Source organism: Anser cygnoides, chromosome 19, assembly GCF_040182565.1.
Source record: "Anser cygnoides isolate HZ-2024a breed goose chromosome 19, Taihu_goose_T2T_genome, whole genome shotgun sequence".
Lineage (NCBI taxonomy): Eukaryota > Metazoa > Chordata > Aves > Anseriformes > Anatidae > Anser > Anser cygnoides.
This window is the reverse complement of record NC_089891.1, coordinates 2,449,944-2,476,123: the sequence shown is the minus strand read 5'-3', so window position 1 is coordinate 2,476,123 and position 26,180 is coordinate 2,449,944. Positions and strand designations below refer to the sequence as shown.

Below are 26,180 nucleotides of genomic sequence, written 5' to 3'. Positions count from 1 at the left end.
GGGTACAACTACTGTTATTTGTCACTGTTAACAAGGTCTGGCAGAAAGCCCAGGAACTGGAAGTCAGAGAACACATTAGTTGTTTTTTGTTTTTAAATCACCACCCTGCTGCCTGGGGGTCCCACAGACATTCACCTCAAACCAGAACTGCTGCCACCAGGACCCATGACATGACCACGGGCAGAAGGATCCTGCCCCAAGCTTTCAATGTGAGGAAATAACAGACTTCTGGTACACTGGCCCAAAAGCTCAAAGCTGTACAACTGGGCAAATTTTGTCTTCCCAGCTCAAGCCAGTTCAGGTCCTGAATATTAGCAGAAACCATGCACATTTAGGTGTAAACATAGCAATTATTTTCTCAGCCCATATTTCTTTAGCTTATAAACTCTAGTCAGTGTATATAAACTTGAACAATAAAAATCTCTATTCAAACAGCTGAGCCATATCTTTTGTGTATTAGTTTTTCAACAACAGCACTGTGTTTATAGTGACAACAGGTCTAATAAGACAAAACCCAGGTGTGGTTTTATCCAGGAGTCACTCCATTCACTACCTTGAGAAAGAGATGAAGGTCCCAATAATGATTCTTCGGAAAACTTACAAGAGAGATGTCTTTCATACTTATTTAGAAACCACAGGGATCTTGACACAGCAGGCTCAGCAGGACACCACAAGGGAGCTGCCATGTTTGTGAAGCCCCAGATACCAGTGGTTTGTTGGACTACTCGATTATCTCAGATAAAAGTATTAAGTCCAAGTTCAGGAGCAGCTATCTTCCCCTCCTTAGTAAAAGAGTCTGGGGGTAGGCCTTTAGTTTTCCTTAACCAGGCCTTCTTGCATGCTTTTTGATGATCTTCTAAGAGCTTTGCCTGGTTTGCCTGACACTGAGCTATAGTAGACGCCTCATGTGCCTCCTTCTGGTTTCCTGTCAGAAGCCTGAACCCGCCATCAGTCTGGACAGCACATGCACAGAAGGGCTTCTTTCCCCCGTAAACTGCTTCATTTTTCATTTGTGCCATCCCTGCATGTGTTGATTTGATCAGTTCAGAAGTTGTACAGGGATTGCTAAGCTGACTCCGCTCTTCAGGGAGAGGAGTGACTTCACCGTGACCACCATGAGCTTTCTTTTCCTGTAGCAAACCACCACATGCCTTGGGACGTACAATGCATGGAGCAGGAATGGAGGAACTCACAGTGGGTCCATGCAAAGAATTTTTCAGTTTGAGCTGCAGCATTTTGGTTTCGAAGGGTGTAGAAATTCTTTTCATAGTCAGAGAATCACTGCGAGATCTCACACGTTGGAGCCGGGCTGTCTGATCCTTTTTGTGCTGCAGAGGGGTTATGTATATTTGCCTTTTTTCAAGGCGTCGTTGCTGATGCAACGGAGCTTGCCATGCTTTCCCAGTTGCTATAGGAGGCTTTGTACTAGAGCGGGCAAAGGACGACTTGCAGCTCTTCTGCAGCATGTTGAGAGTTAAGAGGAACTTGTAAGAGGACACTGGATAATATGAGTCCTTTTTCTTTTTGTGCTGCAGAATGGCTTCTGCCATGTCAGGATGTTCAGGTACACAGACAGGAGTGCCATATTCAGATGTGCCATCTGTTTTCAAAAACAAAACAACACTGAACGTAACTGGACACAAGGACATTACCTGTGATCACTGTTGGTAGGGCAGTACTCTGAGTAAGACCAGGGATGGGTGCTGGGTTGATGGGCATACAGACAGTCCAAGTTTATCTACAGGACAGGCAGTGTAGGCAACACACCAACAAAGCCCATTTCAGCTTGTTCATCTTTAGCCTTACCAGCAACACTGTCAGCACCTGAGGTAATTCTGCCTTGGTGACCTGAGGAGTGTTCATTGCCATAGTCTGTACAGGCCAAACAAAAGGCTGTAATTCTGTAATACAAGTTTTATTTATGTGGAGATGCCAGGTATCCACCTCGTTTGAAGCTATAGTTTCTAAGAAGAATGAGGTTTCTCCACCACTACTTCCCATGCACCCCTTTCTTGTCCTACAGTTTGTGCACTGGGAAAAGGCTTCAAGAAAAGACTGTTCCTGGTAGAAATCTGAAAAAGCTAACATCCAAGAACAACTTTGAACTACTACTACTCAGAGCTGCATTTGAGTTGGAAGTCACAAGGCACGCTTCACAGTCTAGCTTTAATGTCTGAAGTGATGTCAGGAGTGACCTGTGGTGTCTAACAGACACATTGGGATGGATTGTGTAATTATGCCATCATCAACTAAGAAATAAGTGGAGATTTTAACAAAGATTGTACAGCGCTCAGTGCCATAGCCTCACCATAGCAGTTAATTTGTCGCATTGCAAAGCAAAGTCGTGCTGTTTGTATATCATTGCTTGGCTGTTACGGCTAACCTGGTTAATTGAAGCTTCTGCCATCTGGAAATGTATTTCAGAGAACATTAAGTTACAGTTTGGAAAGGCAGAATACAGTGAAACAGACTAGTCATAGCATAGCCTGAGTTGGAAGGGACCAACAAGGACCCTCGAGTCCAACTCCTGGCTCCACACAGAACCACCCAGAAACCAACCCCTACATCTGAGAGCGGTGTCCAAGCACTTCTTGAACTCCAGCAGGCTCAGTGCCATGCCCACTGCCCTGGGGAGCCTGTTCCAGTGCCTAAGCACCCTCTTACACCCAGCCTGACCCTCCCCTGTCCCAGCTCCATGCCGTTCCCTCGGGTCCTGTCGCTGTCCCCAGAGAGCAGAGCTCAGCGCCTGCCCCTCCGCTCCCTGTGAGGGAGCTGCAGGCCGCCGTGAGGCCTCCCCTCGGCCTGCTCTGCTCTGGGCTGAACAAACCCAGGGACCTCAGCTGCTCCTCATACGTCTTCCCCTCTAGACCCCTCACCATCTTTGTAGACCTCCTTTGGAAGCTCTCCAAGAGTTTTGTGTCCTTCTTACATTGGGGTGCCCAGAACTGCACCCAGCACTTGAGGCAAGGCTGCAGCAGAGCGGGACAACCCCTTCCCTCCTTTCAGTGTCTGTCAAACTCTAAGATCCAACAGATTCTGAATTTAAAACCCAGGAGAAACTCTAAGTTTAGGAGAGAAATGCCATGTGACCAAGAACCACGTTTGTGATCTCAGTGCTATCATTTTCAAATTCTAGGTTGACGTTGCTGGCAACAATGGGACAATTTCCACATGTAATATTTTCAACAGGATTTTCTGAGTAGCTGCTGTCTATAAATACTAAATACCTGAACATATTTTGTACAGAATTCTCCTGCACATGATAGAGATATCAAAAACAGAATAAGGATATGGAAAAAATAAAAAAAAGCCTGGACACCAGAGAACTAGGCTTTATAGTTGGAGTTGATCACTTTTCCTATTTGATTGATCTAAAGCAGTTTTTGCAGACTCCGCAAATGATCTGTTTTACCACTGCAAACCTTTCATCCAAAATGGCTTTGTTTTCTAGAGGTCGCTACCTTTTGTTTAATCCATTTATCCATCTTAGGTGCACTTACTTGAAGAACCACTGCCCTACCTAGCTGTGACAAGTTCTTACCAGCACCTGCCAGGATCCTTGCTGAACATGCTCTCACTGGCCGTCCCAAAGCAAAAGCATGGGGCTGTTGGTTACCAGGAATGAAAAGCTCCTGCTGTTGCTGTGCCTGAACGTGGAGAGTCCTTGTGCTCTCAAGCAAATGCTCCTGTTGCTTGCAAGCTGCTGTTTTTTTCAGTTCATCGTAGAGAGCTAGAAAACAAAAGAATACATCATCTCTAAGCTTTGCTGGTGCTAAAAATAATATCTTCAAAACTGATGAGATTTCAAGCCTCTGGTTACTGCTTTGCCTTTTATCACAGTTTCTGAAGGTATAAGTGTTAGAACTAATCCACAAGTATTTGAATTTAGAGATGACAGCAAATACTGATTTTTAAAAAGTATTAATTGCATGTATACACAATCCACATTTTTGCCCCTAAAATTAAAATATTCCATTCCCTCTTTCTGCAAACTGTACATCTTGCACCAAGTACAGCTGTATCGAGGTAGCTGGCATTTGATGATATTAAAACTTTCTCAGCCCATCAGTTCATCTGCAACATACAGTTTGATCACAGAACTGGAGAACTGTGGTACTGTATTAAGTATCTAGTGATTTCTAAAAACTACATCATATTACAATGTAAAAGGTGCCTCCTTATGTGCAATTGCATTTCCCAGCAATGGCAGATTCTGGATGCAGGCGTCCAGTGCCTTTCTGGGGACTTTAATAAATAACTCAAGCACTGAATCAATGGCATGTTTCCATGCACACCAGCTGTAAGAACATGAATAATAGCATTGAAGTATTACTTAGTTGAAAAAATGACAACTATTGTCTTAAGTGTGCTGAATTTATACCAAACCTCTCTAAAAGCGCAAAGGTTTTCCTAAAGCCTAGAAACAACAGAACCGTTGAAATGCAATCTACCCAAATGTACTTTAAAAAAGTGGAAAGTCTGACTATTGATTAGGATGAAGGCACTGGGTACTTGAAACTATTTCTAACGCATTTCAGGAAGCAAAGTTGGTGCATTGCAAAGGCTGAATGTAGTACTTTGAGGCACTCCACAGTGTTTTGGCAGGCGGCCGCGGATCAAGCAAGACAGCATGCGCTGGTCAGCATCTCGCGTCTGCAGAGCGAGGCGATGCATCCGGCCGACGACGTGGCACTTGGTTTGCTGGGAATGAGACAGTGCTCTGCTCAGAGGACAGGTCTCCTGCTTTTCCTTCCGCACCATCTCTCGGTCAGCAGCTAGGGTATAGTCCCACCTGACATCCTCAAACTGGAACATCAGCAGGCTACTGGGTGCATTGATCACCATCCTGGAGAAGGAAAGAGAAAGCTCGTCAAAGCAGAGGTATCATTAACACAGCAGATATTACCAAAAGGGCCCATTTGCTTGTGTGTAACACAAAACCTAAGGGTAATTAAACAGAACTGAGATAACAATCACTCCCCGTTAGGGAAGGGAAAAGCATTAGCGCTTAGTCCCATCAATCAGATGCTGTACTTTTAACTCACGGTCTGCATGAGCTCAGTGGCGCTCTTCTCATTTCTCTCTACAAACAACTTCATTTAAAAATAATTAGGATGAAAGTTAGTGAAATTAATGAAATAATTAGGATGAAAGTGTCCCAACAGCGGAGTTACATCAGTGTAATGCCAAAAGAAATTGTAGGTATCATATTATCAGGGACATTTAAACCTGAATTTGATGGGTGCCCTGGGTCTGGCTGAGATGGAGTTAGTTTTCTTCCTAGCAGTCTACCTAGTGCTGTGTTTGAGAGTTGCGACCAAAACAGCGTTACTAACCATTGTTTTAAGCTATCACTTACACTGGAGCTGGGAACCACCCTTAGTTTAGAGGTGTGGGCATGAAGGAACCTGGAAGGATTTTCCATCAGGGGGCAGGTAAAGGCTTTGTCAGACCTTGGCCTGATTATTCAACATCTTAAGAAATTTGGGTTCTGAAGGTGACTTTACAGTTGGGTTTTTGTCTTAAATAGTATAGAAACAGAAATGTATAGTCTGCTGAATGGACTAAGCAAATAATTTTCAACCATTTTTAATAAGAATAAATTAGTTACCAAAGCGGTCCATAAGCATTAGAGTCCCTTAAACCTTATTTGTTAGACAGAGAGTAGAAGGAAAAACACATAATTCCTTAAATTACAGCATAATTTGGTAAAGAGACTGGTTACAAGTTTTGTCACCAACCTGTTTCCTACAACACAGAAAGATATTGGTTCCCCTCTGCTACTGGCCATCAACACTTTCAGGCAGCTTCCAGTCAGGTAGTTAAATATACGAATCTTTCCATCAGCACAGCCACTGACAACTCTGAGATAGAGAAACTCCAGAGACAGAACTTCCCTAAAAACACAACATGCAACTGTCGGTATGATCATCATGCCTTCACAGGGAGACAAGATCAGCTACCTCGTCTTGCAGGAGATGCAGTGACCTGCCTCCATAACAAGCCAAAAAAAATAAAAAAGCAAAAAGCAGCGATCAAGATATTTAAAAACTTAGTAATAAAGTTCTTCATAATTTTGAAGATGACCAAAATGACCACACCCAAACAAACAACCAATGCATCCTCAGAGCAACAATGGTGGTTATGGCTATCTATTCCATTTTAAGTTTCATTTTCATGTCTAGGAAAGTGAATGAAAACACTAAGATGCTACAGTTTTCACAGATCTACAAAATGACATCATACACAGTTGGTAGGGTTCAGCAAGTAACGCAGCCACTGCAAACGAATACAGCATCTCTTCTTGACCAGTTAGCATGACATCCAGTTGATTACAGGTCGGGATCCTTGAAGTTTTGGACTACACGCTGTCACTGTCTTAAGTCACCCCTGCTTGTGAGCCAGTGGCTGTGTGTTTGCATTTTAGGTTGTCAGGACAAAAACTTTGTTTATAACTACGGATTGCCTGACACTTTTTAAGATGACTGTTGAAAGAGCCTCTTTCAAGTTCTAGGACTGACAACTAAGCTATTTTGTGTTGCTATAAGGGAAAGTTTGTTTTTTTACAGTGTGCTGTTGAATACACCTTCAAACACACCGATACCTACTTTGGGTGGCGGAAAGCCGTTAGGCATCTCTTAAGGTCTCCCACCATGCTCCATCCCAAGGCGTATCCATCAGAGCTTCCTGTGACGAGATGCCACCGATCAAAGGACAAGCACTTCACTGGGCCTTGGTGCCCTTCCAATATCTGAGAGTAAAAGAAATACATGCAACGCTGTCAGCAGTCTGGATGTAAACATGCCAAGAGATCTTACGGCACTCAATACCATCCTCGTATACTATATTGTTGCTTTATCAGGTGTTACTGCAATATACCCTGGGGATAACTGCATTACTTTGACAGTCCCTTAAAAGTAATATTCTGGGCTTGTTGCTGATGAGTTTCCATCATCATTATATAAGCTCAGTAGATGCTGGTGCACCAGTATATTTGTGATCTACTGGGTGTTCACACCAAAAGAGTGGGCTGCCCTGACCGTGGTGGAAGGGGCACCTCCAGCCCTAAAAGCTGTTAGTTAAACCCTCCCACTCTCCTCTCAGGTTCTGAATGTTCCTACAAGAGCAGACAGATGCATCTACAAAGATTAAATAATGAATGCATTTAAATGTAAGGCAAATCAAAACCCAGATTACAATTTAGTTGTTTGAAAATCAGTTTTTAATACTATTCTTTTATCTATAATCCTGCAGTTCATTAGCTTAGACTGTTTTGTCCTTTTATTTTTTAAGAAAGTCTTTAGAACAAGAAAAAGTCTATGATAAAATAGTACGGATGATTTTTGATAGTTTAGCATAAAGTTATCTTCCTAAGAAACTTACTTTGACCAGAGCACCTGTATCAGCGAGCCAGACTTTCACCAGCCCTCTGTCACAGCCGCTGACAACATGGATCCCATCCATTTTAACAACACAAACAACATCGTTGTGTTTTAGAGTCTTGAGACATACCCCACTATCCAAGTTCCACACTGTTAGGATTAAAGGGGAGAAATATTAGAAGTTTTCCCCAATGGTATGTTTTTTCTGAGCGCAATATGAATTAAAAGATGCTACTGGAATTACAGCTGCACCTTGTACCTGCAGCTCTGCTTGGAGCCAGGTGCTGACTTAAAGACTGCAATTACATAGCAAAATTCTTAAATACAAAGCCCTGAGATGGCACATCCTTTTAATTCTTAATCTGTAAGCAAGTAACAAGGCAACCTTTGGCAAAGCTGCAAGCTGATACCACTCTCCCAAGACTGGCCCTACAGCCACAAAGCCATTAAATCCAAATAAAAGCAACAGTTATAAGCATCTGCAGAGACACAGGGACCTTGCGTGTGCGTATGTCCCCAGCTTAGATTGTTCAGGACGCAGTAATACAAGACGCTAAAATTCACCCTCTGATTTATACACTTGTTTTCAGACTCACACTGCACCCCACTACTCCCAGGTGCTCAGCCCATTTGTTGCTGCCATTTGCCCTTGTCTGGGCAGCTCCCCTTGGCTCTCACCTTTCACCATCCCATCTCTGGCTCCTGACACAAGCCTCCTTTCATGCACATCCAAGCAGATGATTGTCCCCCAGTGACCATTAAAGATTTTCATGCAAGCACCACTGTATATATCCCAGCATCTACACAGTAAGGACCAGAAAGGGAAACCAGCAATTAACAACTTGATTGATGACTTATTTCCTACTTAACAGGCCCAGCTCATCTCACATCCATGCCAGGTCAAAATCAGGAGACAGCCCACTGAGGTAATGAGGGATTCAGAACAATCAAGTCAGGCTTAGTGTTAAATTTTTACATTTAGTTTGTTTATCTACCTCCAAATTGCCTGGAAATGTGTAGTTGGATTTCACCTCTGGCATGGCTACTTTCAATTAACCTTCAAAAGCAGAGCTTTACAGATAAGGTTATTTCTTTACTGGCCAGTGCCAAGATGATTTCTGTTGACTTTTTCTTGAGAATTCAAGCATGCACTTGAACAAACAGCCCTCTTGGGGAGGGGAAGGACAAGCAGGACAGAGCCTGAATCGCTACAGCTCTTTCCCTTGTTGTTAAATCCTGTCTTTGAGGAAGATGTACGCTTGCCATGCCAGAGCTGTAGAGCTTTTCACCCCTCATCACAACACTCTTGAGATTCAGTGATAAATAAGATGTAGCAGCTGCTCATCTCCACTCCTCGTGTCAACACGCAGGAGGTACCAAGACTTCTGTAGTGTCATGGAGAAACTGGTACTGACCTCAGCAGGGCCAGAGCCTCACTGCAGGCACCCATTAGACACATACCTGGTGTTTGAAGATACAGGCATACACAGGTTATAAGAAAGTATCTTCCTATTTTATCATTCAGTATCAGGTGAAACTGGAAAACAGTAGTTCTATGGGGGACGTGTTTCATTATCAGCTTTCCTCTCTGTAGTACTCTAATGAAAGTGATGGGAAGGAGGATTCATAAAGATTGGGGTGGTTAAGCTCCATTTTTCATGGGGATGGTAGCTGAGGCACAGTCCCAGGGCGGCTCACCTGATGCTGAGGTCGAAGCTTGCACTAAAAACAAACCCCTTCTTCTCATCAAGGAGCAGTGCTTTGATGCTTCCAGCATGGCCAGAGAGCAGAGGTGGCACTTCTCTCATTGCTGATGTATCAAAAAACCTCACTTTTCGGTCTGTAGAGCCAATGGCTACCAAGTCGCCACCGCTGTAGTGAATTACTCTGTTTTGGTCTGATCTGGATAAGAAACAGTGATTGATGTGAGCATTCACCAGTTAACAAGGTCTAGAGGGGCTCGATACTGAGAGGTCCTCAAAGAGCAACTTGGTGGGCAATCTGCTTCAGGAGGCAGATCCTTTGCAGGGCACCACAACCAGGCCCCTAGTTCTGCAGACCCAGGTTTGTATCTGGAGGGTAAGCTTTAAGAAGGGCAGGGGCTCCTCCCAGCCCCGTATCCCTTGTGATACTCCATAGATCCTAATCCTTGCACCATCAAAAGTGACTGACCTTAATATCTTTATAAAAAATGGATTTGATACTGAGGGTTGTTCATCAATGACACTGAGACCCTCCTCCAGCCATACATGCCCACAAAAGGATTGCAAGGAACAGGACAAGATTTCAGAAGCCAATGTTTGGCTCTACAGGGGTACTGCAGGAAGCAGCCGGGCACAGCCTGCGTACCGGTCAGTGAGGACACGAATATTGTAGGAGCCACAGAAAACATTCCTCTCTTCCAGCTGGATCGTGTCAGTTTGCAGATCATGATAGGCTGCCTGCAGATTGTCTTCTTCCTCCTCCTCTTTCTCCTGATGGAAAGAGAAATAGGGAAGTATTACTCAGGGTGAAGGGGAATACAGCATTACTCTACAGCATTAGCCATATCATCCACCGCTGGCTCCCCAAACAAGACCAACAGAGATACAAAGTGTCAGTAAGGAACACCCAGCCTGCAGGAACTCCCTGGTTAGCAGAGAAACATGGGTTGTTATCCTTGCCTTGTTCAGTGGCAGTAGTGGAAGCCTTGACACCTGCACTCTTTATCTTTTGGGACAAAGGCCACATCCCTGTGCCCAGCCTTGCCAGTGCCATGGGGGTCAGCATTAGGACAAGGTAGAATTTCCTTCTGGGCATGGATGGTGGCTCCCTCCTGTGCAAGAAGGGGCTGAGCATGCATTGGTGCTTATGAACTGCTTGCAACTGTGCAAACCAGAAGAGCAAACTAAGTCCAAATTCACAGTCCTGTCTTCCAAGACCACCATGTCCTCCTTCCTCCCCAAATGCTGAGATGTGAAAAGCCATGAAAGGCAGACCACCTCCAACATACCTTTGTTTTACTTTCACAGCTGCGGTGTTTCATTTCAATGACGTGTCCCTCTTCATTTAATTGGGGAATTGTCACATTGACTATTTTAGCATAGTTGGAAACTGCTCCCCTAGGGCGCAACCCCTAGAATAAACCAGCAGAGGCAACGTAGTCACTGCAGAGCCCACACACATGGACTTTACCTTTACTCTTGCTTTGTCTGTGACAGGTCTATACTAACCAGGGCAAACCTTTCTTCCCAGCTTTGCTTTACTGCATCCCAACCACTATCTCTGACTTCCCAAAAAGAAGCTTGGCATTTCCTTCTTCCATGTGGAGCAAATAAAGCTCATTGGGCAGAGCTACAATGAGTCCCTACGGCAGCTAGAACAATCTCCACTAGTTCCTGCAAGTCCAATATTGGCATTTGTGACCAAACTTGGTTTACTTGATTAAGAATTCTTGATTTTGATCCATTTTTTACAGTTACAGGCTCCCTAAAGGTCAGTAAAGGCTATTCTGTTGTGCTTGTGACTGTATGAACATCTAGCCTAGTTTTGCAGATGGAAGAAGGAGGAACAGGGTGAAGCTGGGAGGTAGCCTCCCAAAAAGGCACCTCCATCTAATGGTCTGAGCAACAACAGCAAAAAAAAATTAAGTGTGTAGTAATGGCAGAAGTCCAGGCACCATACCTGCAAATACCGGATCTTCTCCTGTACTAAGCCTTGACATACATGCTCCCTCTCGACTTCTTTCACCAGAAAAGCCCAGTATCTATTCACAGCAGCACAAGCTTTAAGGGATTTTTGATCCAAAAGCCCTGAGAAATTAAGAGGACAGAGTAGTGAACCCCTACCCATGTCAGAGGTCATCTGTGACCCTTAGGGGAAACCATCCTTGGAAAATTAGGGAAGCTTTACCCAGGATGTACTGGGAGAGGTAAACTGGCAGGCAGCGAATGAAGTCCTTGTACTTGACATGAGAGAGTGACTGGAGGGATGCAGGAGGCACGGTGACATCTCCATGGGCTAAGGATTCAGGAGGTGAGGCAGGTGCTGCATTCAGGCCCGCTTGGATGAGGCGCTTGGTGTTTCGGGGCCAGAAGTACACTGCTGGCATTTGATGACCTATAACACAGCAGAATTGACAGCCTTATAAGTGCTTGAGCTTCAGTGGCCACTAACTGTACTGTTGGTAGGAACACAGTGCAACAGTTTTCTCCCTACAAATGAGGTATTTCCCCTCTTCCACCTCTACTACAGCAGTCATCAGCACAGGAAGGTGTCTGTCCTAGACTTAAGGGAGAATATCAAAACAGCCTTATGCCAAGGACATAGATTTTTTTTTTTTTTTTCTGGGAAGAGTGGTGGACTCTTCCTTTAGCTGTTAGATTTCCTCTAATAAAAATAGGATTTTTATCATGACAGTGCAGCAGGAAACTTCTCTGTTGTCCCCAAGACGATGGAAAGGCTAATACAGCTAATGCCCTTCATCCTACCGCTAGTTTTTTCTCGTGTCCACATCCACCGCTAGCATCTTTGCCAACCTGCAGCTCCCCATAGTGTACAGCTGTCCTTGTTTTTAGGTGCAGCACCATACACAGTGCTAGGCTGTAGAATTCAGCTTGTGCTGATGGAACACCTTAAACCTAAGTGAAGACCTTGCTGTCCTCAGTGGGCAAAAGGAGGCACACCATCTTTCCTTATCTCTAGGAGCATGGTCTCTGCTGAAAGACCACCTCCTTCTGCATGTCACTTCTTTGGACTTTCCAGAAAAGTGTTGCCATGCTTTTTTCCCCACCCTCCAAAATACTCAGTGGTACCTGCAGTACCAAGCTGGGCAATTCCTGTGGATGCACTTTGACTTTCATGGCGTGCAGAAGTGCCAGCAGGCTGGAGTGGAAGTGGCATCGGGGAGCCGGACTGAGGACGACTGCTGATTCTACAGCTTCTTGGGGATTCAGGAGATGATCCATCTGTACCTTCTTCCTCTGGAATAAAGCAGCATAGAGCAGAACCTCGCAGTCACAGTAGGCATAGAGGTGAATTAGGGGACTGCAGAAGTTAGAGTAGCATATTAAGCAGCTAACAGGTAAATCACACAGTATTATTCATTCCATCCCTTCTACCTACGCAGATTTAGCCCCTTCAGCGCTTTCTTTAGCGCCGTTATCGTGCCTTAGAACATTCAGCTCGCAACCGCCCCTCCCGAGACGTGCTGCCCACAGCAATTCCTCCCGGGAGGTTTTTCCATCTCCCACTCCCCACCGCAGGCTGGGGTCCTCCTCCCGCAGGCGACCACCCAGGACGATGAGCCGGGGGCAGCCGCCAGCCCTGAGCCCCCTCTGGCCCTGGGGTTTCTCCCCACAGCTTCACCCCCTCGCAGCCCGCAGCTGGAAGGATCAGAGACCCCAAAAATGCGGCGCTAGTGGCGTGAGGCAAATAAAGCCACACCAAGGGCTGCGGCACCCGGGCTGCTAGCAGCAGCCGGAGAGGGGAGAGCAGCACCGAGGGGGCTGCCCGGCGCCCACCTCGGAGCCCCCCACCCCAACCCCGCCCGCTGCCAACCGAGGGGACCGGGGCGGCTCCCAGGGGCCGGCCCCGTCCCCCCGCAGCGGCTCCGGGCCTCGCTCACCCGCGGGGCCCCGCTGCCGAGGCCGGGCCGGGCCGCGGCCCCCCCGCCGCGCCGCCGCCATCTCGGGCGGCCCCGCCGCGGCTGCCAGGCGACCGCAGGCCCCGCAGGCCGCGGGGGGGCTCGGCCCCGGTGCTTCCCTGCCCGGCTCCAGGGAACGCGGTGGGGGGCCCTGAAGCCCCCCCCTCGGCTGCCAAGGGGCGCAAACGGGTGTCAGGAGGGAGGGGACGGCCCCTGGGTGCCGCCTGGGGTCTGGTTCCTCTTCGGTTTTAGCACACGCTGAAGCGCCGCCGACACCAAGCACAGGGTGGGCAGAAGGGATCCAGGGGGTGTTTGGGAAGCAGCTGTGTAAAGGCACTTTGTTGGCTTTGTTGGGCCAAAAACACGTTACCAAGCTTCCCCAGGTTGAAGGAAGACTTCATTTAACGATCCCATGAGTTAAAAACACACGCAGAATAAAAGCCGTTGCATCCATTGTTTGGGAGAAGGCGGGAGGGCTGAGGTAGGAAGGCAGGAGGGCTGAGCTGCACAGAGCAGGCAGCACAGCGCTGCGCCTCTCCGGGGGCTCACCCCGCAGGGATGGAGGCACAGGGAGCCCCTCACACCCAGGGGCTCTCCCTGCACCCCCCAGCTCTCCCACTTACCGCGGGCAGGAGGCCCCATAGGCCAGGCACACAACGCTTGTGACCAGGCAGCAAGTCCTGGAGGGGCTTCAGGCCCAGTGCACGCAGAGCAAATGTGCCCCGTGGAGACAGCGATCTTGGGGTCGCCATCCCACAAACACCGCTGCGGTCACGTTCACTGTGCAGGATTTTAACGTGCCTCCTTGGAGGAACAAAGAGCCCAGCCTCAGCAGTTCCCCCGTGCAGGTTGTTTTCCTGCAGCAAATCCACCGCTTGTCACCAGTACTGAGCACAGCAACGGGTGCCTCTGCGTGCTTGCTGGTCTCAACCGAAGCCTGGAGCCCCCTGCTGCAGAGATCACAACCCCACCTGCAGAGGGACATTTCCCTCCCTCGTGCACAGAAATGCTCCTTTTACAGTGCTACCTGGGAAATAATTACGTATTATTTTTGCATCCACTGGGGACGGCAGCACCCCTCACCCTTGGGAAGTGCTGCCCTGGGGTGGAAGAAGCCCACGGCACCCCCAAGCAGCACCCACCCCTGACCTCACCTGTCCCAGAGCAAGCAGCCACATCTCCCCACAGTAGGTCTCCTGCCAGCCCCCCTCCCTGCAGGAGCACCCCAGCAAGGCAAAGCCCACCAAAGCCAGCCCTGAGGCCCCAGAAAAACACCCCTACGCTGGTCCCTGCCCCTCTGCAGTAAACCTAGCCCCCTTCCTAGGAGCTTGCCCTGCTCTGCCACTTTCTTCCAAAAACCCCTGAAATGAGATCACAGCTGCACACAGCCGAGCCACACCCGAGGCTGTTTGCCAGAGGTAAATACTGCTGTGAAGGCCATCGGAGAAGGACAACCCAGCAGCACGCTGGCTTGCTTATCTGCTCTGCTCTCCCACGCTCTCCTGAACCACAACAGGTCTGGGTCTGGGCTGTGAATCAGCCCTTTTACTGGGAGCAGGTGCTCCTTCCCCAGCTGCAACCATTTTCCTCGAGCTCCTCTGCCTGCCCGGGACCCCCCATAGCCAGAGGCTGGGGGTTCATGTTCTGAAGCAAGCAGTAAACTCCTGAGATACCTAAGATCCATTTGCAGTTTAAAGCCACATTGGCAAATCAGCTGTAACCAACTGAATGTTTTCCTGGCTCAATCCATCCTGGGATACGCAAAAAAAAAAAAAAAAAAAAAGTTGGAAGACGGGAAAGATGAAGACACCCCCAGAACGGACGTGCAGCTGAAGTCCCGTACCTGGGAGGTTTGGGGTGGGAGGACCGGGATGCAGCAGGAAGCGCCCTGCTTTCCTGGGGCTGGCCGGGGACTCTGCGGCACAGCGCCCAAAACCATTCGAGGTGCCCGACTGTGCAGTGCTGTGGTGTGAGCCCGGGCAGGGTGTGCATGCAACCCACTCATTTTTCCCTTGAATAGGGATTTAAAGAAAAATACCTCTTCTTTAAAGTCCCAATGTTTCCTTCTAAAGACTAGAGTGTGCCTGGTGGCTGCCAACTCAATCCCTCATTGCATTGTAGGGTTAGCTAAAAGTGTGGGTCCCCCTAAGAAGAAAGGAGTGACTTTGGTGCAAATTCTTTTTGCTTCCCATGCTCAGCACCCCTCTCCTACAGCACATTCCCCCCAGTCATCCTCTTTTATGTTATGGTTGACAAGTGGTAGCTTGCAAGGGTTTCATCACGGTGCATTGCGGTTGCTCACGCAGTGCTGTGAAGGGCAGTGAAGGCTGAGCACCACCACCCTTACACCAAGAGGCACCCCAAGTGTCCTCACGAACACCAACACCCAGTCACAATGACTGTTTTTATTGCAGAAGCTTCCAATCCCTCCCCAAAATCAGGTGCTGCCCCACTGAGCTCTGGGAGCTCCGGGCAGCATGAGGAGATGAGGTTCAAGCAGAGCCGATAGATGCAGGGGAGGAAAACCAGTCCTGGTGGCACCGGGACAGGAACGGGTAGGTCAGGGGGCCAGGACGCCCAAGGCCTGGTGGCAGGGCTGGGATATGGCTCCTGGAGGAGCAGGAGCTCGAGGCCACCTCCTGCTTGTGGCTGCTGCCGTGGTGCTCAGGTCTGCACTGCTCGCTCTGCTCTGGGGTGAAGCGACGGCCCCGTCCTCCTCCCTGCCAGGACCATCCGCTCAAGGGCATGTACGCCGTATGGCGAAGAACGTGCCCGGTATCGCCTTCCTCTCTATCTTCCGCCACAGGGTGAATAAATCCGTTTCCTTGGACTCCGTGGTGAGCTGGAAGGTGAAGCTCTGCAGCAGCGTCGTGAGGAAGAGGAAGAGCTCCATCCGGGCCAGCGCCTCTCCTGGGCACATCCGCTTCCCTGGGGGGCACAGAGAGTGGGAAAATGAGCAGGGGCTGATGGCTTCGGCCAGTGCTTGAGGGAATCGCTGCATTTGGGGGAAAAGGGATGGGTAAGGAGCCCAAATCAAGGTGGGTGCCGGCCAAGGTGCAGCTCTTTCATCCGGAGCAGACCCAGGCACCGCAGCAGCATTCACCTGCTGAAAAAGCCATGAAGGCCTCGCGCTTCCTGAAGTTGCCCTTCTCATCCAAGAAGTGGCCTGGGTCAACTTCTTTGGGGTTCTCCCACTGGGTTGGGTCCATGTGCACTGAAGAAAACAGCGGAATAATGGCTGTGTCCTGCGAGAGAGGGGACAGGAGAGGAGGGACGTCAGCACCGCGGCACAGGGCTCTGCCGAGCTGAGTGCGCAGCGAGGAGCAGCTGGGGTGCAGGGGTGCTCCCCAAAGCCCACCCACATCCCACAGCTGGAAACAGCCCCGAGTGATGGCTCTGCCCTACAAACTGTGCAGGCACAGTGCGGCCGGGTCACGACCATGAGAAGGAAATCAGCCCTGGAGTTATTCCCAGCGAGGTCTCAGAGCCCTCTCACTGCACAAAGCCCGAAGGAGGGAGGCGTCCCCCCTGGGGGGAGCTGGCACAAGGGCAGATCTCATTCCAGCCCCGCTGCCATCCCCCCACGGAGGTGCAGAGCACCCAGGGCCACCACAGCACCTTGGGGATGGTGTGGCCCCTGAACTCCACATCCTGCATCGTCATGCGAGGGAAGTTCTCGATGCCGGCCCGCTGGATGCGCTGCAGCTCGTGGATCGCCGCGTTGGTGTAGGGCATCCTCAGCTTGTCCTCCATGCGGGGCGCGCGGCCGGGGCCCACCACCGTGTCGATCTCCTCCTGGATCTTGGCTGGGGATAAAGGAGGTGCAGAGCTGCGGTGCTTTCCCTGCAAGGCCCCCGCTGATTTCTCCCTGGCCTCACACTAGGGCTACAGCACAAGCTGGCAGAGGGGGAGGAGGCTGGAGTGACCCCTTGTAGGGACCAGAATTAGGGCCTCTGTCCGCAGAGCTGCCAGGATCGGGTGGGATTGAGGCTTCTCGTGGGCCAGCCCAGGCCATCCCTGCAGCCAGGGACGGGGAGGAGAGGGGAGGCCGGCAGGCACCGGGAGCTGGTGCCCAGAGCCCCCTGTCTGCCTGCATCTGCCCTAATGGCTCTCACTTTGGGTGGCCACACCAAGTTTTTGGGCAGTTTTGGTCTCTCCCTGCATGGGCTGGGGCTCTGCCTGCCCCCTGCCTGCACTGCGCAGGGAACGGCCACGTTTTGCTGCCCTTACCTTGAATGTGGGGGAACTTGGCCAGCACCAAGATGAAGAAGACCAGGGTGTTGCTGGTGGTCACCGTCCCGGCACCAAAGAGGCTGAATACTGACATGACCAAGTCCTCGTCACTGTACATTTTCTCCACGCTGCTCCTCTCCTGCAAGGGTGCAAGAGGGAGGGAATTCAGCCCAGTCCGGGTGATTTTCCCAGCTCCGGAGCACAACCCTTGGCCCCAGGCAGGCACGGAGGGCCGGGGAGGAGCTGAAATGAGCCCTGGCACCAACCCTGGGGGCCTCCCTTGGGCTGTCACCAGGGGTTAAGCCCCCCTGGGAACTGCCTCCGGCACCACAACCCTTTGCACCAGCTCTACCTTTTCTGCTTTCATAAGGAAGCAGTCGATGTAGTCCCGGGGGGAGCTGGGGTCCAGCGTCTGCCTGTGCTGCTCGACCTGCTCTCGGATGTAGCCCTTCAGGTTCTCGCACTTGGCCAGGACTTTCCTGTGCGGCCCCGGCAGGCGGAGCAGGACGCTGGGGAAGATGTTGTAGACCTGCAGCCAGAGAGGCACAGGAGGGCTCGGTGCCTGGCCGGAGCCCCCCGCACCTTCCCTCTGCCCCATCCAAGCCAGCTCAAAGCCAAGGAGCATCCCTCGGCTGCTGGGCACAGCAGGGGCACGTACTATGGCAATGGGGGAGACGAAGAAGCTGACAAAATTCCCGATCATGTCCAGCAGCTTCAGAAAGGCCGTGTCGCTGTAGCTGAAGTGGCTCCCGAAGACGACGGAGCAGATCACGTTGGCCACTGCGTGCCTGAACACCATCGTGGGCTCAAAGGCTTCTCCTGCAGCGACAGAAGGGGCCGGAAAGACATCGGAAAGTCAACAGCTGTTTATCTGCTCTGACACAGAAAGTGCCCTTCGAGCGCTTTCTCGTAGCTCTGAGCCCTGGGTGACCGCTGGGTCTCAGAGCAGCGGAGCCGTGGGCTGCTCAGCCTGCCTGCCTGATCCTAAATCCCTGCTCGGAGCTGGGGGGAGGGAGGCAGAGACACCCCCAGCCGCTGTGGGCTCCCACTGCTGTACCCCAGGGGCTCAGGGGCTGCAGGGACAGCACCGTGCTTCACACCCAGCCTCCACCTGCCCTGCTCCCACCTTGGATCAGCAAGAGCCAGAGGAGGAGGGGGAAGAAGTTTGGCTCTGTCGGAGAGGAGCACATCACCCCGATAAACCCCGTGGCACCAGGGCACTGGTATTGGTGCATTCTCAGAAACTTAGTTTCCTATTTCTGTTCTTTTGCCATGAAATGTTCCTCGGTGGTCCCCCACCACGTGCGCAAGTTCAGGAGCGGGATCTCCCACCCTTATCTCTGAGCCGCGACCATCCCGATGGGACCAAGTCCCTCCGTGAGGATCACCCACACCAGCCACTGCACGCAGCCCCGGGGACCACCCCTGTCCCGTGTTGCGTGTCCCCCGGGGCAGGCAGGACCCACGTCACCTTCGAGGCTCGCCAGCAGCTCCACGAGGTGCTGGGCCTCCTGCTGCACCCGCTGCGACATGGAGCTCTTCCCCATCCCGAAGTCCCGCAGGGTGCTGAGCGTGAACCTCCGCAGCTCCCGCCACTTCTTCTCGTTCTTGGTGATGATACCTGGGGGGGGGCGACGGAGATGGCTCGTCTGCCTGCCCCGTGGCTGCTCCGAGACCCTCTGCTCTCAGCCCACCCGAGGAGCCGTCGGGTGCTGCAGTAGGGACATCCCTGGTGTGCACAGCATCCTTGAAAGGCTGAGGATCTCAGAACAAAGCTGGAAGCCTGTACTGATGGCTAGCAGGAATTAATACTGTCCTCAGACAAGAGAACTAATAGATGGAGGGGTTTTCAGGGTGGGAAAGTGGAAATGAGAGGTGCAGGGTGCTGAGTCCCTCCCTCCCCACGGCACAGCCGGCTGCCATCGGGGCCTTCTGCCCACCCAGCGAACAACGAAGCGTGCGCAAGCCCAGCCACCCACCGTAGTCATTCGACAGATGCGCCATGAGGGGGATTTCGGGTCTGCCTCCGAACTCCTCGGCGTGGCCCAGCAGAGCGTCCTTCACCGCCCCATACCCGCAGAGCACCACCGCCGGCGTGCGCCCCAGCCAGACGGTGAAGACGGGGCCGTACCTGCGGCTGAGCTGGGGACGGGGGGAAAGCGGCCGTGAGCGAGGGCTGCAGCCCTCAGCCCTTCATTGCGTCGTGTCCCACCTCCGAGCATCGTCCCCGCACGCAGCGGAGCGGCGCTGGAAGGGGCAGCGGCACAGCTCGGCCGGAGGATTAGGGTCACTGCGTGGGGCCTGCCAGCGGAGCAGGAAGCCAGAGAGAGGTGCTGGTTGTGCTCAAAAATGCGGGGATTTTGGCTCGTCTGGCAGAGCAGGAAAGGGAAAGAAGAGGAAAGAGAAGAGAAAAGAGAGAAAAGAAAGGGGGGAAAGCGGTCACCCGTGTGACCCCCTTTGGTTTGGCGTGCGACGTGGATGCTTTTGGCGGGGGCAGCAGGGAGCTGCGAGCTGCTCTCTTACCTTCTCGTAGCTCTGGTGAAGCGGCAGGACGTCTTTTTGCCACAGGTTGCCCAGAATGGGCCACGGGGCAGGTCCCGGAGGCAGCTGGCTGCTCCTCCTGTCGCTGCTCCGCACCAGGAGGCAGAGGATGGAGAGGAGGAGGAGGAGGATGGGCAGCAGCACCCCGGCCACCCCAGCTTCCATCCTCACCCAGTGCCGCCGAGCAAGGAGAAAATCAGGAAATTCCCTTCTAGGGAAAAACCAGGAGTGAGCAGCGAGGAGCCCAGCTCTGCCTCCCGCACCCTTCCCGGCACCCTATATAGGCACAGCCCTCCCCGTGTCCCCGGGGCTGTCCCCAGGGTCAGTGACACGGAAACGCTGCTTCCCCCCGGCCAGGTGAGACCCGGGGCTCCGTGTCGCAACGCGGGGCCGGGCGGGCTGCAGGGCGGCGTGGACACGGTGCAGAGCCCTGGCACCTCCACGGCAAAGCCCCCAGCCCATCGCCAGGTCATTGCTCTTCTTGGGGCTGCCTTGCTCAGTGCTGCAGTGACCGGGGGGGACGTTTCGTAACGGGGAACTGAGGCTGCCCCAGCTTGGCAGAGCCCAGGAGCTGGGTGTACTTCCCTGCTCTTGTAGGGTTTTGCTTGGGGCTGGGTGGGAATTTCCCACAGAGCTCATTTTGGGTGGAAAATGGGTCAGTCCGGGGGTGGGGGAAGAGTTTTCTGAAAGATTTTGGGTTTGCACTCATGTTTTTACCCAAGGAGGAACGTCAGTCCAGGATGCTGTGGCTGTTGCAGGTGTGGGGTTAACTGTCCTTGGGCTCCTCCGGCTTCTTTGGGTCTCCTCCAGGGACGGGGTTCAGCCTGGGTTTGGGCACCTTGCTCTGACACGAGCACATCTGGCAGCACACCACGCCTCCGGCCAGCAGCTCTTGCAGCCCTTGGCTGAGCGAGCTCATCACAAGCCAGGTGCCGGCAAAGGGTGCAGTTCCTCCTGGAGGACAGCGCTGGAGGAAAAGAGGGAGGATTTTGACTTGCAGCAGTCCCTGCGACGGAAGGAGACCCTCAGCAGAGGGCACTGAGTGACATTCGCTGAGAGGAGCCTGATCTGATGCTTGCCCACAGCAGAGGCAGGCAGCACAGCGAGCCAGGACTGCGATCGGCCGACAGAACCAGGCAGGAGCCCTGCTCCGCACCTCGGGGCCATGCGGCAGGTTCGCAGGTGTCAGGCTGGCGGCCGGGGATGCTCAGCACCGCCGGCAGTGCCTGGGCTCCCGGCCGCTCTCCTGCGGCCGCAGGTCACCCCAGGGGTCAGACAGTCAGCGTCCGTCTGTCCGTGCCACCCCCCTGGACGCCGCACAGCCCTGGGCACGGTGCCTGCACGTGGGGAACTTTGCCCAGGGGCTGATGTCACGTCTGTCTTTGGCACAGGGGTGAACAGCCTCGCGGTGGCTTGCGCGGCTTTTCCAGTAGCAGCCCAACAATAGGGAGGACTCATGGAACAACAGAAAAGGAACAGCCCCGGGAGCGAGGCGAACTGCAGTGTAAATCCAATGGGAAGCTCCCTCTCCTGGGGGCAGCGCTCGGACACAGCCACGGCCACCAGTGATGTTCCAGTGCAGCTCCTCCTCATTGCATTTCTGGAGTACGAATGCCTCTCTTGCAACAAAAATCATCAGTATTTCGTGTTTGACTAACAAAAGAGAGAAAATGAATGAATCACCCCGAGTGAGTGGTGCCAAGGCACCAGAAAAACAACAAGAGAAAGCTCCCAGAGATGAGGAAACTTTGCATTTTTGAGCAGCTTCCTGAAACTTTGCTCTAAGTTTCTCTCCATAATCTGCAAAATAAGTTAAGCCCAAAGGCCCGCCGGGCAGTGTCAGTATCTCAGGTGTAAAAAAATAAAGGAAAGTTAGAAATCGTCAGCTACACTTTTGGCAGCTAAACGCCACTTTGAAGAAAGCTCCCTGGGGAAGAGCACGGAGGGGCTCTGGTGCAGCCAGACCCAAAGTGACCCCAAAGCACTTCATATGGGCCCAAAAGCTTTGGTGCTTTTCTCTTTCTAGTGATTTTCTTACAAGGGCTTTTGGGGAGCAGGGTCTGTAGGGAAGCCGACTGCTGTAGGGCTTTGGGATCCCTTCTGGAGCACTCCATGGGACTTTTCTGCCCCCAAGCCTAAAATAGTAGGAAAGGGCCAGATAAAAATTCCCATGGGCTGAACAATGTGACATAGCCAAAAAAAGCACTTTTCAAAAAGAAAAAAAAATCCTCTTAGAGATTGCCAGGAACTTTGGATTTCATTTCAAAGCCCTGTTGCTGGGTCAGACCTGACTCTATCTCCAGGGCAGCTTCAAGGAATTAGGAGAAATGTTTGTGGGGTGTTTTCCAGCACTGGTGTGTAATTGGAAGAGCTGCAGTTGGAGGCAAGCGCAGCGACTCGGGAGCGAGAGGAGATGGCTCCGGTTAAATGAAGAAGTCAGTAACGTCTGGGTTATTAGATCCGGGGAGATCTGCCGGAGGAGATCACGGCGGCTGTTCCCATCCCTTAGTTGGCGTCGTGCTGCAGCGGGGAGGCGCGGGGCACGTCCCGTGTCACGGCGAGCAGGACGGGGAGCGGAGCCACGGCACAGCCAGAAAAGGGGGCTCACGGCCACAGATCCGGGGCTGGAGCCCCCCGGGGGCACCTGGCCAAGGCACTGCACACAGGGCTGGCACTGGAGGCTCCGGGCCACGTCTGGTTGGGATGTGATGTCCCTGAGGAAGGAGTCTGCACAGCCTGGGCTGCCTGTTCCCCTGTCTGACCTCCCTCGCAGCAAAACAGCAGTGCAAAACAGCAGTGCAAAACCCCGCCTTGGTTAGAAGCGAAGCTTTGGCTTCCCCTGACCTCACGCACCGCTTTGGCTCTGCCAGCTCAGGGTAAGCCGTCACACTACATACACTAAGGCAATTAATATCACCCTAATGCGATTTTCCCCTGCCAGCAGCCCAAAGCCTGGGCGTGCTGGAGATGCTCTGCTCACCTCGGGGCCTCGGCTGTGCAGAGCAGAGCGAACGTGAAACCAGCTGCAAACCACGTTAGTGCCTCCTCTGCCCCTCTGCAGGCACGGGGCTGCAAAACCGCAGCTGAGCTGGTGTTTCTGGTCGCTCCGAAGGACACAGCAGCACTCACTGCGTCGGAGTTTGGCTGTAATTATAGGGTGAGCATCATCTGTAACTGCCTGCGCTCCATCCTGCCGCTCCCTTCACCCTCCGGGGGTCCCCGCTGGGCTTTGCTCAGGAGCACCCAGCCCAGGCCGTGGCTGTGGCCGTCCTCCCAGCCGCCTCCCTGGCGCTCAGGCAGCGAGGTGAGGCGATTCCCGCTGGCACTGAAGGAATGTCACCGCCGCCTGGCTCCCAGCACACCGCGATTTGAATTTTAACAGGGCGGTAACGGGGTGACTGCTCAGCTGCAGCAAGGGGAGCAGAGCATGATCCAGGCATTGGGAGCAGGGTAATGGTTAATTGCGGGCTGCCAGGCATCACTTTGCTGGTTTAAAAAAAAAAAAAAAAGACATTTTGCCCATTAATCAGCATTTCCACAAGAGGAAAGCAAAGGCAGGCTTTGTTTGAGCTGCCCTGCAGGATTGATCACACTCCAAAGCGGTGCCCATCGAAGCGGGCACGCCCTGGAGGCTGCTTGCAGCGGGTGTGAAGATGGCACAAATATCAAATGTCTGCTGCTGCGTGGCCTGAGAGGCACCCATAACGCGTGGTGCTGGCCCGCGGGGTGCACCCACGTGCTGCCACATGGGAGCGGATGAAGTGAGCGGAGGAATTACCTGCTGGAGGAAAAGCAGCACTGCTGCAGGAGATGAGCCCCAGCTCCCAGGTTATGCCCGAGTCTAAAAATGTGATTAAACTTGGAATCAGCCCCTGCCTCCCCGACCGGGCACGGGGCGAGGGCGGCCGTGGCCGATGTGCTCGGTGTCTCCTGCGCAGGCTCCGTTTGCTCAGTTCCACGGCACTAGTCCCTCCCTGAAGCTCCCCAGAGAACAGGGAATTATGCACTGCTTCTGCTGGCTCTGGAGGAAGGAGGGAGGGCGCAGCTCACGCCGGAGTCGTGCTTTCTGTGCCCCAGTTCTGCCCAGTAAGGGACCAACCGCTGTCCCTGCCCCACCAGTGGCACGCATGGTCACGCCTGGCTTGCTCCTCACGGGCAGTTGCTCTTGGTTATTAACGCGGCTTTATTTTTAACTAAGAGGATGCAGCTTTCTGGGGTGGGCTCAGAGGGAGCAAATCTTGAGCTGTGCCCATGGAAAACCAGCCGCCCCTTGCCATGCTCCCATTTTCTGGTTTATGGGTATGGGGACAATGTTAGCGAGTTATTAAGAAAATCATTTAAAAAATGTAAAATACATGGCGTTTCTCAGTTATAACAGAGGTGCAGGCTGCAGTGCCTTGAAACCTTTCTGTCCTGCTGTTCACTGTTCCTGCAATAATCATGGAGAAAAAAAAGTCCCCCCCTTCTCCTGTGCCACCGTGCAAACACACCGTGTCCTTACCAAGGGCCCGCTGCCTCCGTTCCTTTTGCCTTGTGCATATGTGTATTTACCATATCTATAAAGCTCGTTGCAATATGTTAATTCCAGGAAGGGGAAAAAATAGCACTTGCACTCAACTTGGTGCTTAAACCTTCCCCAGCACGTCTGTCGAGGTGGGGAGAGATCACTGCGAGCGGAGGGTCCCAGGGCTGTGCGGGGAGCCAGGGGGCTGCCTGTCGGGGACGGGATGTCCCTGCGGCGGGGATGTGACGTGCCCTGGGGACACGGAGAACCTCCACTGAGGGCTTTCCAGCCCTGGCTGGAAATGCGAACACCCTCGTCTGCATTTCTGTAACGGGGAAAACGTCCTGGGAATTGGGCTCTGGAAGCAGCCCTCTCCCAGGGGCTTTAATCCTGGCTCCTGTGGCACGGCCGGTGGCACGCGGGATTTCTGCAGGAACGATGCAGGAGGGGAACGAGGAGCTGGACCCACGCCATCACTCCCCACCCGCCCAGAGAGGGGCTGCTCGGGTGCCACAGGGCTCGGCACGGAGCCAGGGCAGCAGCAGATGGCTGCGGGGTGCAGCGGGGCCAGGCAGGCACCGCGGGCTGGGCACGGCGGCGTGGCCGAGCCCTGCTGCCTGGGGACGTGCTCTGCCAGCGCCTCTCCATGCCGGAGGGTGCGGGTGGTTATTTACACTTGTACGAGAATGAAGCCGAGAGCTGAGCCCGGTGCCGGCTGGGTTTGGGGAGCAGGCAGAGGGAAAAGGCTTGTGCCCCAGGGCAGGGACCCGCAGGCAGCCCAGGCACAGGGGCCAGCAAGACCCAAGCAGAGTCTCGGTGGGATGCGGCATTTGCTCGTGGCACATTTTGGTGGCAGGTTGGTCACTGAGGGGCAGAGGTGGGTCGGGGGGGCCTGTGCTGGACCTGTGGGTGCGGGCAACTGGGACAGTGCCCTGTTCTTGCTGGGGCTGTTAGCCATTGTATTGTTTTCCACTAAAATGGGTTGCTTTGATGCTAATTGGCTGTGACCAATCTGGGCCAGCACTATCTGGTCTTGGAGGTTCAACAGCGCCGAGCTGTTGTCACCCCAGGGTGGCCCCCCCTCCTCCTTTTGCCACGCCAGGAAAATGCTGCAATTAAATGTGGAAAAATAAGAGGAAAGAAGGAGCCTGCACCAGCTGATGCCAGGGGAGATGCCAGGAGGTCCCTGGCTGCAAAACATTCCTGGATTAAGGCAGGTTGTGCCCTGCCATGAACCGAAAGCATCACAGCAGCAGCCTCTGCCCGAACTGCCTTCAGCATAAGTCTTCTCAAAGCAGAACGAGGAATCCTGGAGACACCCAAAACCTGACTCTAGAAATACCCTGGCAGGCAGAGGAGCCTGGAGAAGAAAGCAGGAGGGATTTGCTTCTAGAAATCAGGGAGTTCCTACGTGGCAAGCCTGCTTGGAAGGGCTCAGATACGGGGGAAGAAATCCTGCTTCCCACTCCTCCTAAATCCCAGGGGTGCTTTGGAAGACTCAGCGCTGGGGAGCATGCGCCCCCTCCTTGCACCTGTATGGGAAGGAAACACACACAGAGCTGCAGCCTGCATCCCCGAAACGAGGGCGATCCCTTTTGGTCCTTGCCCTCCTGCCCCGGGGGTCCCCGCTGCCTGCCCGGGGACAGCCCCGAACCTCGCCCCTGAGTGACAAAAACGCCCGTGGATCCGGGGACACGGGCATGGGGAAATAGGGGAAAATCCCTGCAGGTGGCAGGCTCTGGTTCGTGTGGGGTGCATGGGGCAGCACGTGGGGCTGTGGCCGTCAGCACCCGGCCCTCAGCGTGGAAATTACATCGGTTTAGGAGTGAATAAAGCCACCAGGAAGAATCCTACAGATTTTGCACAAAAACGGTAACGGGGGCGGGGGAAAGGAGGA

General features: G+C 52.7%; 2 protein-coding genes across 10 annotated transcripts; both read right to left on the bottom strand.

The window, feature by feature from the left end:
- Window positions 1-338: 338 nt before the first annotated feature.
- Window positions 339-14,531, bottom strand: FBXW10B (F-box and WD repeat domain containing 10B). Of its 8 annotated transcripts, none has more exons than XM_048075945.2 (15): window positions 14,160-14,531; window positions 13,629-14,032; window positions 12,176-12,343; window positions 11,274-11,480; window positions 11,046-11,173; window positions 10,375-10,497; window positions 9,732-9,856; window positions 9,081-9,284; window positions 8,061-8,182; window positions 7,384-7,532; window positions 6,609-6,751; window positions 5,742-5,897; window positions 4,578-4,846; window positions 3,542-3,730; window positions 339-1,600 (listed from the first exon to the last, which is right to left on the bottom strand). In XM_048075945.2, exons 2-15 carry the CDS (start codon window positions 13,645-13,647, stop codon window positions 735-737), a joined length of 2,868 nt encoding a protein of 955 aa, XP_047931902.2. In that variant the 5' UTR covers window positions 13,648-14,032; window positions 14,160-14,531; the 3' UTR covers window positions 339-734. The 8 variants fall into 8 exon arrangements, 7 of the variants coding, with proteins under 7 accessions (XP_047931902.2, XP_047931904.2, XP_066836410.1 ...); XR_010825953.1 differs by lacking the exons at window positions 13,629-14,032; window positions 14,160-14,531 and adding exons at window positions 2,309-2,407; window positions 12,988-13,270 and having other exon boundaries at window positions 1,469-1,600; XM_048075947.2 differs by having other exon boundaries at window positions 13,629-14,531.
- Window positions 14,532-15,395: 864 nt separating this feature from the next.
- Window positions 15,396-20,665, bottom strand: LOC106046725 (cytochrome P450 2C16-like). 2 transcript variants are annotated; one of them, XM_048075953.2, is made up of 10 exons: window positions 20,497-20,628; window positions 19,762-19,990; window positions 19,218-19,380; window positions 18,710-18,859; window positions 17,897-18,057; window positions 17,591-17,767; window positions 17,236-17,377; window positions 16,624-16,811; window positions 16,109-16,250; window positions 15,396-15,933 (listed from the first exon to the last, which is right to left on the bottom strand). In XM_048075953.2, the coding sequence occupies exons 2-10, from the start codon at window positions 19,942-19,944 to the stop codon at window positions 15,743-15,745; spliced, it is 1,497 nt and encodes a 498-aa protein (XP_047931910.2). In that variant the 5' UTR covers window positions 19,945-19,990; window positions 20,497-20,628; the 3' UTR covers window positions 15,396-15,742. The 2 variants fall into 2 exon arrangements, with proteins under 2 accessions (XP_047931910.2, XP_013053335.3); XM_013197881.3 differs by having other exon boundaries at window positions 19,762-20,665.
- Between the last annotated feature and the right edge of the window lie 5,515 nt (window positions 20,666-26,180).